The sequence below is a fragment of the Ranitomeya imitator genome, chromosome 5, assembly GCF_032444005.1.
Source record: "Ranitomeya imitator isolate aRanImi1 chromosome 5, aRanImi1.pri, whole genome shotgun sequence".
NCBI classification, from domain to species: Eukaryota; Metazoa; Chordata; class Amphibia; order Anura; family Dendrobatidae; genus Ranitomeya; species Ranitomeya imitator.
In genome coordinates, this window is record NC_091286.1 from 417,280,808 (window position 1) to 417,294,777 (window position 13,970).

The 13,970-nt window shown below is 44.0% G+C and overlaps 1 protein-coding gene across 1 annotated transcript in view; it reads right to left on the reverse strand.

The window, feature by feature from the left end:
* Positions 1 to 12,862, reverse strand: part of LOC138637789 (platelet binding protein GspB-like) — a 40,648-nt gene extending 27,786 nt beyond the window's left edge. The window contains exon 1 of the mRNA XM_069726712.1: positions 12,847 to 12,862. Within this exon, the coding sequence (XP_069582813.1) occupies positions 12,847 to 12,862 (16 nt within the window). The remainder of the gene's footprint in view (positions 1 to 12,846) is intronic.
* Between the last annotated feature and the right edge of the window lie 1,108 nt (positions 12,863 to 13,970).

Sequence of the window (13,970 nt, forward strand, 5' to 3'; positions counted from 1 at the left end):
TTAATCTGGCTTAATGTCACCTTACAATAGCAAGGTGACATTAACCCTTCATTACCCCATATTCCACCGCTACACGGGAATGGAAAGAGAGTGGCCAAGTGCCAGAATAGGCGCATCTTACAGATGTGCCTTTTCTGGGGTGGCTGGGGGCAGATGTTTTTAGCCAGGGGGGGCCAAAAACTGTGGACCCTCTCTAGGCTATTAATATCTGCCCTCAGTCACTGGCTTTACTACTCTGGCGGAGAAAATTGCACGGGAGCCCACGCCAATTTTTTCAGTGTTTTAACCCTTAACCCCTTTCTGCCATTAGACGTACTATTGCGTCCATGTGGGGTGGGCTTTACTTCCCAAGGACGCAATAGTACGTCATATGCGATCGGCAGCGCTCACGGGGGGAGCGCCGCCGATCGCGGCCGGGTGTCAGCTGTTTATCGCAGCTGACATCCGGCACTATGTGCCAGGAGCGGTCACGGACCGCCCCCGGCACATTAACCCCCGGCACACCGCGATCAAAGATGATCGCGATGTGCCGGCGGTACAGGGAAGCACCGCGCAGGGAGGGGGCTCCCTGCGGGCTTCCCTGAGCCCCCCGCAGCAACGCGATGTGATCGCGTTGCTGCGAGGGTCTCACCTCCCTCCCTGCTCCCTCCAGCCCCGGATCCAAGATGGCCGCGGATCCGGGTCCTGCAGGGAGGGAGGTGGCTTCACAGAGCCTGCTCAGAGCAGGCACTGTGAAGGCTGCAGCGCTGCATGTCAGATCAGTGATCTGACAGAGTGCTGTGCAAACTGTCAGATCACTGATCTGTGATGTCCCCCCCTGGGACAAAGTAAAAAAGTTAAAAAAAAATTTTTCAAATATGTAAAAAAAAATAAAAAAAAATATTCCAAAATAATGAAAAAAAAATAAAAATATTATTCCCATAAATACATTTCTTTATCTAAATAAAAAAAAAAAAACAATAAAAGTACACATATTTAGTATCGCCGCGTCCGTAACGGCCCGACCTATAAAACTGGCCCACTAGTTAACCCCTTCAGTAAACACCGTAAGAAAAAAAAAAAAAAAACGAGGCAAAAAACAACACTTTATTATCATACCGCCGAACAAAAAGTGGAATAACACGCGATCAAAAAGACAGATATAACTAACCATGGTACCGCTGAAAATGTCATCTTGTCCCGCAAAAAACGAGCCGCCATACAGCATCATCAGCAAAAAAATAAAAAAGTTATAGTCCTGAGAATAAAGCGATGCAAAAATAATTATTTTTTCTATAAAATAGTTTTTATCGTATAAAAGCGCCAAAACATAAAAAAATGATATAAATGAGGTGTCGCTGTAATCGTACTGACCCGAAGAATAAAACTGCTTCATCAATTTTACCAAACGCGGAACGGTATAAACGCCTCCCCCAAAAGAAATTCATGAATAGCTGGTTTTTGGTCATTCTGCCTCACAAAAATCGGAATAAAAAGCGATCAAAAAATGTCACGTGCCCGAAAATGTTACCAATAAAAACATCAACTCATCCCGCAAAAAACAAGACCTCACATGACTCTGTGGACCAAAATATAGAAAAATTATAGCTCTCAAAATGTGGTAACGCAAAAAATATTTTTTGCAATAAAAAGCGTCTTTCAGTGTGTGACGGCTGCCAATCATAAAAATCCGCTAAAAAACCCACTATAAAAGTAAATCAAACCCCCCTTCATCACCCCCTTAGTTAGGGAAAAATTAAAAAAATGTATTTATTTCCATTTTCCCATTAGGGCTAGGGTTAGAGTTAGGGCTAGGGTTAGGGCTAGGGCTAGGGTTAGGGTTAGGGTTAGGGCTAGGGTTAGGGTTAGGGTTAAGGCTAGGGTTAGGTTTAGGGTTAGGGCTAGGGTTAGGGCTAGGGTTAGGGTTAGGGCTAGGGTTAGGGCTAGGGTTAGGGCTAGGGTTAGGGTTAGGGCTAGGGTTAGGGCTAGGGTTAGGGCTAGGGTTAGGATTAGGGTTAGGGCTAGGGTTAGGGCTAGGGCTACAGTTTGGGTTGGGGCTAAAGTTACAGTTAGGGTTTAGATTACATTTACGGTTGGGAATAGGGTTGGGATTAGGGTTAGGGGTGTGTCAGGGTTAGAGGTGTGGTTAGGGTTACTGTTGGGATTAGGGTTAGGGATGTGTTTGGATTAGGGTTTCAGTTATAATTGGGGGGTTTCCACTGTTTAGGCACATCAGGGGCTCTCCAAACGCGACATGGCGTCCGATCTCAATTCCAGCCAATTCTGCGTTGAAAAAGTAAAACAGTGCTTCTTCCCTTCCGAGCTCTCCCGTGTGCCCAAACAGGGGTTTACCCCAACATATGGGGTATCAGAGTACTCAGGACAAATAGGACAACAACTTTTGGGGTCCAATTTCTCCTGCTACCCTTGGGAAAATACAAAACTCGGGGCTAAAACATATTTTTTGTGGGAAAAAAAAAGATTTTTTATTTTCACGGCTCTGCGTTATAAACTGTAGTGAAACACTTGGGGGTTCAAAGTTCTCACAACACATCTAGATTAGTTCCCTGGGGGGTCTAGTTTCCAATATGGGGTCACTTGTGGGGGGTTTCTACTGTTTAGGTACATTAGGGGTTCTGCAAACGCAATGTGACGTCTGCAGACCATTCCATCTAAGTCTGCATTCCAAATGGCGCTCCTTCCCTTCCGAGCTCTGCCATGCGCTCAAACGTTGGTTTCCCCCAACATACGGGGTATCAGCGTACTCAGGACAAATTGGACAACAACTTTTGGGGTTAAATTTCTTCTCTTACCCTCGGGAAAATACAAAACTGGGGGCTAAAAAATAATTTTGGGGGGAAAGATTTTTTTTTTAATTTTCACGGCTCTGCGTTACAAACTGTAGTGAAACACTTGGGGGTTCAAAGCTATCACAACACATCTAGATGAGTTCCTTAGGGGGTCTAGTTTCCAAAATGGTGTCACTTGTGGGAGGTTTCTACTGTTTAGGTACATTAGGGGCTCTGCAAATGCAATGTGACACCTGCAGACCATTCCATCTAAGTCCTCATTCCAAATGGAGCTCCTTCCCTTCCGAGCCCTCCCATGCGCCCAAACAGTGGTTCCCCCCCACATATGGGGTATCAGCGCACTCAGGACAAATTGGACAACAAATTGTGGGGTCGAATTTCTCCTGTTACCCTCGGGAAAATACAAAACTGGGGGCTAAAAAACAATTTTTGTGGGAAAAAATTTTTGTTTTATTTTTACGGCTCTCCATTATAAACTTCTGTGAAGCCCTTGGTGGGTGAAAGCGCTCAGCACACATCTAGATAAGTTCCTAAGGGGGTCTACTTTCCAAAATGGTGTCACTTGTGGGGGGTTTCTACTGTTTAGGTACATTAGGGGCTCTGCAAACGCAATGTGACACCTGCAGACCATTCCATCTAAGTCTGCATTCAAATGGCACTCCTTCCCTTCTGAGCCCTCCCATGTGCCCAAACAGTGGTTCCCCCCACATATGGTGTATCATCGCACTCAGGACAAATTGGGCAACAAATTTTGGGGTCCAATTTCTCCTGTTACCCTCAGGAAAATACAAAACTGGGGGCTAAAAAAATAATTTTTGTGGGAAAAAAATTTTGTTTTATTTTTACGGCTCTGCATTATAAACTTCTGTGAAGCACTTGGTGAGTCAAAGTGCTCACCACACCTCTAGATAAGTTCCTTAGGGGGTCTACTTTCCAAAATGGTGTCATTTGTGGGGGGTTTCAATGTTTAGGCACATCAGTGGCTCTTCAAACGCAACATGGCGTCCCATCTCAATTCCTGTCAATTTTGCTTTGAAAAGTCAAACGGCGCTCCTTCCCTTCCGAGCTCTCCCATCCACCCAAACAGTGGTTTACCCCCACATATGGGGTATCAGCGTACTCAGGACAAATTGTACAACAACTTTTGGGGTCCAATTTCTTCTCTTACCCTTGGGAAAATAAAAAATTGGGGGCAAAAAATAATTTTTGTGAAAAAATATGATTTTTTATTTTTACGGTTCTACATTATAAACTTCTGTGAAGCACTTGGTGGGTCAAAGTGCTCACCACACCTCTAGATAAGTTCCTTAGGGGGTCTACTTTCCAAAATGGTGTCACTTGTGGGGGGTTTCAATGTTTAGGCACATCAGTGGCTCTTCAAACGCAACATGACGTCCCATCTCAATTCCTGTCAATTTTGCATTGAAAAGTCAAACGGCGCTCCTTCCCTTCCGAGCTCTCCCATCCGCCCAAACAGTGGTTTACCCCCACATATGGGCTATCAGCGTACTCAGGACAAATTGTACAACAACTTTTGGGGTCCAATTTCTTCTCTTACCCTTGGGAAAATAAAAAATTGGGGGCGAAAAGATAATTTTTGTGAAAAAATATGATTTTTTATTTTTACGGTTCTACATTATAAACTTCTGTGAAGCACTTGTTGGGTCAAAGTGCTCACCACACCTCTAGATAAGTTCCTTAGGGGGTCTACTTTCCAAAATGGTGTCACTTGTGGGGGGTTCCAAACGAAACATGGCGTCCCATCTCAATTCCAGTCAATTTTGCATTGAAAAGTCAAATGGCACTCCTTCGCTTCCGAGCTCTGCCATGCGCCCAAACAGTGGTTTACCCCCACATGTGGGGTATTGGCATACTCAGGACAAATTGTACAACAATGTTTGGGGTCCATTTTCTCCTGTTACCCTTGGTAACATAAAACAAATTGGAGCTGAATTAAATTTTTTGTGAAAAAAAGTTAAATGTTCATTTTTATTTAAACATTCCAAAAATTCCTGTGAAGCACCAGAAGGGTTAATAAACTTCTTGAATATGGTTTTGAGCACATTGAGGGGTGTAGTTTTTAGAATGGTGTCACACTTGGGTATTTTCTATCATATAGACCCCTCAAAATGACTTCAAATGAGATGTGGTCCCTAAAATAAAATGGTGTTGTAGAAATGAGAAATTGCTGGTCAACTTTTAACCCTTATAACTCCCTAACAAAAAAAAATTTTGGTTCCAAAATTGTGCTGATGTAAAGTAGACATGTGGGAAATGTTACTTATTAAGTATTTTGTGTGACATATCTCTGTGATTTAATTGCATAAAAATTCAAAGTTGGAAAATTGCGAAATTTTCATAATTTTCGCCAAATTTCCATTTTTTTCACAAATAAACGCAGGTACTATCAAATAATTTTTACCATTGTCATGAAGTACAATATGTCACGAGAAAACAATGTCAGAATCACCAGGATCCATTGAAGCGTTCCAGAGTTATAACCTCATAAAGGGACAGTGGTCAGAATTGTAAAAATTGGCCCGGTCATTAACGTGCAAACCACCCTTGGGGGTAAAGGGGTTAAATTGCTGAAAGCTATTAAATTTAAGGGTTAAAGGCAATTTAAGGGTTAAATCACTGAAAAAATTGGCGTGGGCTCCTGCGCAATTTTCTCCGCCAGAGTAGTAAAGCCAGTGACTGAGGGCAGATATTAATAGCCTAGAGAGGGTCCACAGTTTTTGGCCCCCCCTGGCTAAAAACATCTGCCCCCAGCCACCCCAAAAAAGGCACATTTGGAAGATGCGCCTATTCTGGCACTTGGCCACTCTCTTCCCATTCCGGTGTAGCGGTGGGATATGGGGTAATGAAGGGTTAATGTCACCTTGCTATTGTAAGGTGACATTAAGCCAGATTAATAATGGAGAGGCGTCAATTCTGACACCTATCCATTATTCATACATTTGCATTAAATGGTAAAAAAAAACACTTACACATTATTAAAATGTATTTTAATGAAATAAAAACACAGGTTGTTTTAATATTTTATTGTACGCTCAATCCACTGGCTGAAGACCCTCGCTCTGTAACAGATACAAAATAATAAACCAACAATATACATACCTTCCGTAGATCTGTAACATCCCACATTGTAAATCCATCTGAAGGGGTTAAAATATTTTACAGCCACGAGCTCTGCTAATGCAGCTGTGCTTGTGGCTGTAAACCCCAGCGAATGAAGGAAATGTAGGTCAATGACCTATAGTTACCTTCATTCGCAGTGATGCGCCCCCTGCTGGATGTCCTCATATGACCTCGAGCCTGGAAACTTTTCCCGCGCTCCAAGGACATCCAGCAGGGGCTGCATCACCCCGAATGAAGGTAACTACATGTCATTGACCTATATTACCTTCATTTGCTGGAGTTTACAGCCACGAGCACAGCTGCATTAGCAAAGCTCGTGGCTGTAAAATATTTTAACCCCTTCAGATGGATTTACAACGTGGGACATTACAGATCTACGGAAGGTGTGCATATTGTTGGTTTATTATTTTTTATTTGTTACAGAGCGAGGGTCTTCAGGCAGTGGATTGAGTGTACAATAAAATATTACAACAAACGGTGTGTTTATTTCATTAAAATACTTTTTAATATTGTGTGTGTGTGTTTTTTTAAACTCTTTCATACAATTGGATTAATAGATAGGTGTCAGAATTGACGCCTCTCCATTATTAATCTGGCTTAATGTCACCTTACAATAGCAAGATGGCATTAACCCTTCATTACCCCATATCCCACCGCTACACGGGAATGGGAAGAGAGTGGCCAAGTGCCAGAATCTTCCAGATATGCCTTTTCTGGGGTGGCTGGGGGCAGATGTTTTTAGCCAGGGAAGGGCCAAAAACTGTGGACCCTCTCCAAGCTATTAATATCTGCCCTCAGTCACTGGCTTTACTACTCTGGCGGAGAAAATTGCGCGGGAGCCCACGCCAATTTTTTCCACGATTTAACCCCTAAATTTAAGAGCTAGAGCCCCGAAATTTTGCATATACACACTACTAACATTAGTAGTGTTGAATATGCAAAAAAAAGGGGGATATGACATGGTTTACTGTATGTAAACCATGTCTCATATCATGTCGGGTTTTGGCAGGAGAAATGAAAAGCCGGTAATTGAATTACCGGCTTTTCTGCTATATCGCCCTGAAGGAAACGTAAAAAAAAAAAAAAAAAACATAGACTTACATTGGATTTCGAGTTTCGGCCGATCCCCGACCTCGACTTTTCAATAGGATCGGCCGATTTCACTCGACCCGACTTTTGAGAAAGTCGGGTTTCGTGAAACCCGACTCGACCCTGTAAAACTAAAAGTCGCTCAACCCTACTCACGACCCAACATCAGCATGCGTTTAATAGGGACCGTTCCTGTCAGACTAATCTGATCAATTTCTTTGAAGAGGTAAGTTCCGGACTGGACCAAGGGAATGCAGTGGACGTAGTGTATATGGACTTTTCAAAAGCTTTTGATACTGTGCCACACAAAAGGTTGATACATAAAATGAGAATTATGGGGATAGGGGAAAATATGTGTAAGTGGGTTAATAGCTGGCTCAGGGATCGGAAACAAAGGGTGGTTATTAATGGAGCACACTCGGACTGGGTCGCGGTTAGCAGTGGGGTACCACAGGGGTCAGTATTGGGCCCTCTTCTTTTTAACATATTTATTAATGACCTTGTAGGGGGCATACAGAGCAGAATTTCAATATTTGCAGATGACACTAAACTCTGCAGGGTAATCAATACAGAGGAGGACAATTTTATATTACAGGAGAATTTATGTAAACTAAAAGCTTTGCTGATAAATGGCAAATGAGCTTTAATGGGGATAGATGTAAGGTCATGCACTTGGGCAGAAGTAATAAGATGTATAATTATGTGCTTAATTCTAAAACTCTGGGCAAAACCGTCAATGAAAAAGACCTGGGTGTATGGGTGGATGACAAACTCATATTTAGTGGCCAGTGTCAGGCAGCTGCTACAAAGGCAAATAAAATAATGGGATGCATTAAAAGAGGCGTAGATGCTCATGATGAGAACATAATTTTACCTCTATACAAGTCACTAGTTTGACCACACTTAGAATACTGTGTACAGTTCTGGTCTCCGGTGTATAAGAAATACATAGCTGAACTAGTGCGGGTGCATAGAAGAGCAAATAAGGTTATTAGAGGACTGGGGGATCTGCAATACCAAGATTAGTGTTGAGCGATACCTTCCGATATTCGGAAATATCGGTATCGGATTGCATCGGTCAATATAAAAAAAATATCGGATATCGCCGATACCGATAACCGGTACCAATGCAAGTCAATGGGACACAAATATCGGAATTAAAATAAGCCCTTTCTGTCCTTGTACAGCCTGTTCCGGAGAGGGGAAGAGTGTGGTCGGTGCGTGGGCGGAGACTGCGTGACTGTGTGGGACCGTGGGGGTCTGTGGGGGTCTGCCGGGGGTCTGTACAGGCCTCTCGGGGGTCTGTGCGGCCGGCCGGGGGTCTGTGCGGCCTGCTGAGTATCTGTATGGGCCTCTCAGGGGGTCTGTGTGGCCAGCCGGGGGTCTGTGTGGCCTGCTGGGGGTCTGTATGGGCCTCTCGGGGGGTCTGTGCAGCCTGCCGGGGGTCTGTGTGGCCTGCCAGGGGTCTGTACGGACCTCTCCGGGGTCTGTGCGGCCGGCCGGGGGTCTGTGCGGCCTGCTGGGTATCTGTACGGGCCTCTCGGGGGGTCTGTGTGGCCAGCCGGGGGTCTGTGCAGCCTGCCGGGAGTCTCTATTGGCCTCTCGGGGGTCTGTGCGGACCTGCTGGGGGTCTTTGTTTGTGTGCAGGCATCGTTTGATGGGACTACAAGTCCCATCGGGCTATGCCTGCTGCAATGGCAGTGATGGACACATTAGCCAATGATGGGAAAGTAGTAGTCCCATCATCCGGCTAATGTGTTGAAAGTAAAAAAAAAAACATACTACATACATACTACATACATACATACATACAACATACTACATACATACTACGTACATACATAGAACATACTACATGCATACTACTACTACATGCATACATACAACATACATACAACATGCATGCATACATACTACATAGATACCTACAGCATACATACAACACACTACTTACATACATACATACTACATACATACTACATACCACATATATACAGCATGCATAAAACATACATACAACATACTACATATATCCATACAACATACATAGAGCATACATACATACTACATGCATACATACAACATACATACTACATGCATACTACATGCATACATACAACATACATACTACATACATATAACATACATACTACATACATACATACAGCATACTACATACATACTACATACATACTACATACATACTGTACAAACCAAATGTTTGGACACATCTTCTCATTTAAAGATTTTTCTGTATTTTCGTGACTATGAAAATTTTACATTCACATTGATGGCATCAAAACTATGAATTAACACATGTGGAATTATATACTTAAAGGGACTCTGTCACCTGAATTTGGAGGGAACAATTTTCAGCCATAGGGGCGGGGTTTTCGGGTGTTTGATTCACCCTTTCCTTACCCGCTGGCTGCATACTGGCTGCAATATTGGATTGAAATTCATTCTCTGTCCTCCATAGTACATGCCTGCACCAGAGGGGGAAAGCCGATGGCCAGGGGCGAATATTTGTAGCCTGCTATGAATATCAGCCCGCAGCTGTCTGTATAGCCTTTACTGGCTATTAAAATAGGGGACCCCCAAAAAAATGACGTGGGGTCCCCCTATATTTTATAGCCAGAAAGGCTACACAGACAGTTGTGGGCTGATATTCATAGCTTAGAGAGGGGCCATGGATATTGCCCCCCCTGGCTTCAAATACCAGTCCGCAGCCACCCCAGAAATGGCGCATCTGTAAGATGTGCCAATTCTGGCACTTAGCCCCTCTCTTCCCACTCCCTTGTAGCAGTGGGATATGGGGTAATAAGAGGTTAATGTCACCCTGCTATTGTAAGGTGACATTAAGCCGGGTTAATAATGGAGGGGCGTCAATAAGATGCCTATCCATTATTAATCCAATACTAGTAAAGGGTTAATAAAACACACACACATTAGGAAAAAAGTATTTGAATATTCTTCATTTAACCATACTTACCATACTTCAGCACCTGCAAAAACGTAAAATTATAAAACGTATACTACCTGTCTGCCGTAGTCCAATTAATAACGAGTGTCCCATGATGATCTCCCCTATAGAACAGTGACATCGGGTGATGTCACTGTTCTATAGGATCCTCAGTGACACACTGACAGGAGACAATGGCTCCTGCAGTGCATCACTGAGAGGTTACCTGAGTTCAAAGTCTCACTTTATGGCAATTGCTGCGAGGGAAACTTTCTCACACAGCAATGCCAAAAGTGAGACTAGGGAATATTTATTTTTACAGCGGCGGAGGAATACAATGCGGAAGGATACCTTCCTCCCGTCATTGTGTTTCTGGGGCCCCTAGAGAGCGGTCGCATCAGCTGATGCTGCCGTTCTCCATGGGAGATCATCATGGGACACTTGGGGATTTCTGCGGATCAGGGAGTGTATTGGTTGTTTGTTATTTTAATCTTTTTTACAGATGACACTGGCTTCGGGGATCAAAATGACAAGTAATGGTATGTACTCTTTGTTTTATGTACTGTAAGTCTGTATGTATGTATTGTATGTAATGTATGAATGTATTGTATGTAGTATGTATGTAGTATGTAGTATGTATGTAGTATGTATGTATGCAGTATGTATGTAGTATGTATGTAGTATGTTGTATGTATGCATTATGTATGTTGTATATAGTATGTATGTATGTATGTTGTATGTAGTATGTATGTATGTATTTATGTAGTATGTATGCAGTATGTATGCAGTATGTATGTAGTATGTATGTTGTATGTATGTAGTATGTATGTATGTAGTATGTATGTTGTATGTATGTAGTATGTATGTATGTATGTAGTATGCATGTAGTATGTAGTATGTATGTATGTAGTATGTAGTATGTATGTAGTATGTAGCATGTATGTAGTATGTATGTATGTAGTATGTATGTAGCATGTATGTTATATGTATGTAGTATGTATGTAGTATGTAGTATGTATGCAGTTTGTAGCATGTATTTAGTATGTATGTATGTATGTAGTATGTATGTAGTATGTATGTAGTTTGTATGTAGTATGCATGTAGTATGTTGTTGTTTTTTTTACATTCAACACATTAGCCGGATGATGGGACTACTATTGTCCCATCATTGGCTAATGTGGCAATCACTGCCATTGTAGCAGGCATAGCCCGATGGGACTTGTAGTCCCATCGGACGATGCCTGCACACCCGCACAGACCCCCGGCAGGCCACACAACCCCCCGAGATGCCCGTACAGACCCCCGTCAGGCCGCACAGACCCCCGGTAGGCTGCACAGACCCCGGCAGGCCGCACAGACACCCGAGAGGCCTGTAAAGACCCCCGGCAGGCCGTACAGACCCCCGGCAGCCCGCACAGACCCCCGAGAGGCCCGTACAGACCCCGGCAGGCCGCACAGACCCCCGGCAGGCCGCACAGACCCCAGAGAGGCCCGTACAGACCCCGGCAGCCCACACAGACCCCCGAGAGGCTTGTACACACCCCCAGCAGGCCCGCACAGACCCCCCACGGTCTCACACAGACCCCGCCCGCACACACAGACGCAGTCTCTGCTCACGCACCACCCACACTCAATTATAGTGCATCATTGCACTATAGGAACTTCCGATTCCGGTATCCGATATCTTAAAAATTATCGGAACTCAGTATCGGAAATCCAATACAGCGAATATCGGACTTTACCCGATATTTGCAGTATCGGAATGCTCAACACTAACCAAGATAGGATATTACACTTGGGGCTATTTAGTTTGCAAAAACGAAGGCTAAGGGGTCATCTTATTTTAATGTGTAAATATATGAGGGGACAGTACTAAGACCTTTCTGATGATCTTTTTAATCTTAGACCTGAGAGAAAGACAAAGGGGCATCCTCTACTTCTGGAGGAAAGAAGGTTTAAGTATAATAACAGACGCGGATTCTTTCCTGTAAGAGCAGTTAGACTATGGAACTCTCTGCCGTATGATGTTGTAATGAGTGATTCATTACTAAAATTTAAGAGAGGATTGGATACCTTTCTTGAAAAGTATAATGTTACAGGTTATATATACTAGATTCCTTGATAGGACGTTGATCCAGGGAACTAGTCTGATTGCCGTATGTGGAGTCAGGAAGGAATTTTTTTCCCCAATGTGGAGCTTACTCTTTGCCACATGGGTTTTTTTGCCTTCCTCTGGATCAACATGTTAGGGCATGTTAGGTTAGGCTATGGGTGAACTAGATGGACTTAAAGTATTCCTTCAACCTTAATAACTATGTTACTATGTTTCTATGTTAGTTGATACCGGCTCTTAAGTGCCTACTATGCCCAAGAATTATTTTAGACTTCACTTTCCTGAAGCAATGTTACCTGAATGGGGCCCAGTAATTAAATTGATGGTGGCCAATCAGCTACACATTCTGGTCGCAGGGGTGGTTTGGATGCAAATCACTGTATGTGGTAAAGATGTGGGCCGTAAGAGAGTCGTGTTAACCGCTGGGGACCCAGGCAATGGTACCACTGTGACTCTGGGAATGAACGTGTTGAAAGAACTTGGGAGCATCCTTGTCATCGGGTCAGCAAATGTGTTCTTGAATCGATGAAGTCCTTACACCCCCCAGAGAAAGGTGTTTCAGCAGTTGATATGGGTGGCCCGAGCAAAAGAGACGTCGAGTGAAGGAAGGACATGGGGGAAGGTGGTTTTTCCAACTGCTGCCAACCTAATTCTACCACCAGGTCAAACTGTGCTCACTCTGCCCATCTGAGACTGCACCCCTCTTGAAGGAGTAGAAGTTTAGATAGAGCCCGCTTTAGTGGAACAAATACCTCCAGGGCTCCTCATTGCACGGACGTTAGCCACAGTTCACGATGGCAATGCACCAGTTCTATGTGTAAACTTAGGAGAGGAGAATCTCATGCTCCCCTCAAAAGTGAAGTAGCTCAGATAATGGCTATGCCAGAAGAGTTGATACCACCAGAGGCTATTCAATTGACGGAGAAACAAGGGGATTCCTGGACAATGACCATGGCGGTGTTTCCTGAGTTCCCCTCTATTCATCTTAAGGAAGGACACCAAATCCTGGGGCAGATGCCAGCTGAACTAATGGAACTCGTACCCCAACAGGTACAACAAATGGAAGTGGTGCTGGAGCGATACCACAATGTCTTCACTCAACATGACGATGATTTTGGCTGTTCCACAGCCATCACCCATGAGATTCCAACAGGAAACACAGCACCCATTCGAGAACGTTATCAGCAAATTCCACCACAAATGTACCAGGAGGTAAAGAGATGTTAACGCATATGCTACAGAGTGGAGCCATCTGAAAGAGCCAAAGCCCGTGGGCTGTCCCCATTGTCCTGGTACGAAAGAAGGATGGGACCCTGTGTTTCTGCATAGATTACCGGGAACTGAATGCCTGTACTGTGCGAGACTCATACCCACTGGCAAGAATTGAGGAGTCCTTATGTGCTCTGGGGAAAGCGAAGTACTTCTCATAACTGGATCTGGCTAGTGGATACTGGCAAGTGCCCACGTCCATACAAGACCGGGTGTTGACAGCGTTCATACTGCCTATGGGATTGTTCGAGTTCAATCGGATGCCTTTTGGCCTTACCAACGCCCCCAGGACCTTTCAACGATTGATGGAAAGATGTTTGGGAGACCTGAACTTTGAAGCTACCCTCATCTACTTAGAGAACATTATCGTCTATGCTGCCACCTTTGAGGAGCACCTGAAACGGCTGGAACAGGTGTTGAGTTGCCTGCAGAAGTATTGCCTGGAAATAAAACCTCAGAGGTGTCATCTCTTTCGCAAGCAGATTGAATATTTGGGACATGCTATGTCCGCCAAAGGGGTGTGACCGGTACATGAGAAGATAGCAGCAGTGCAGGACTGGCCCACTCCAAAGACCGTGAAGGATGTTCGGGCCTTTTAGGGACTGAC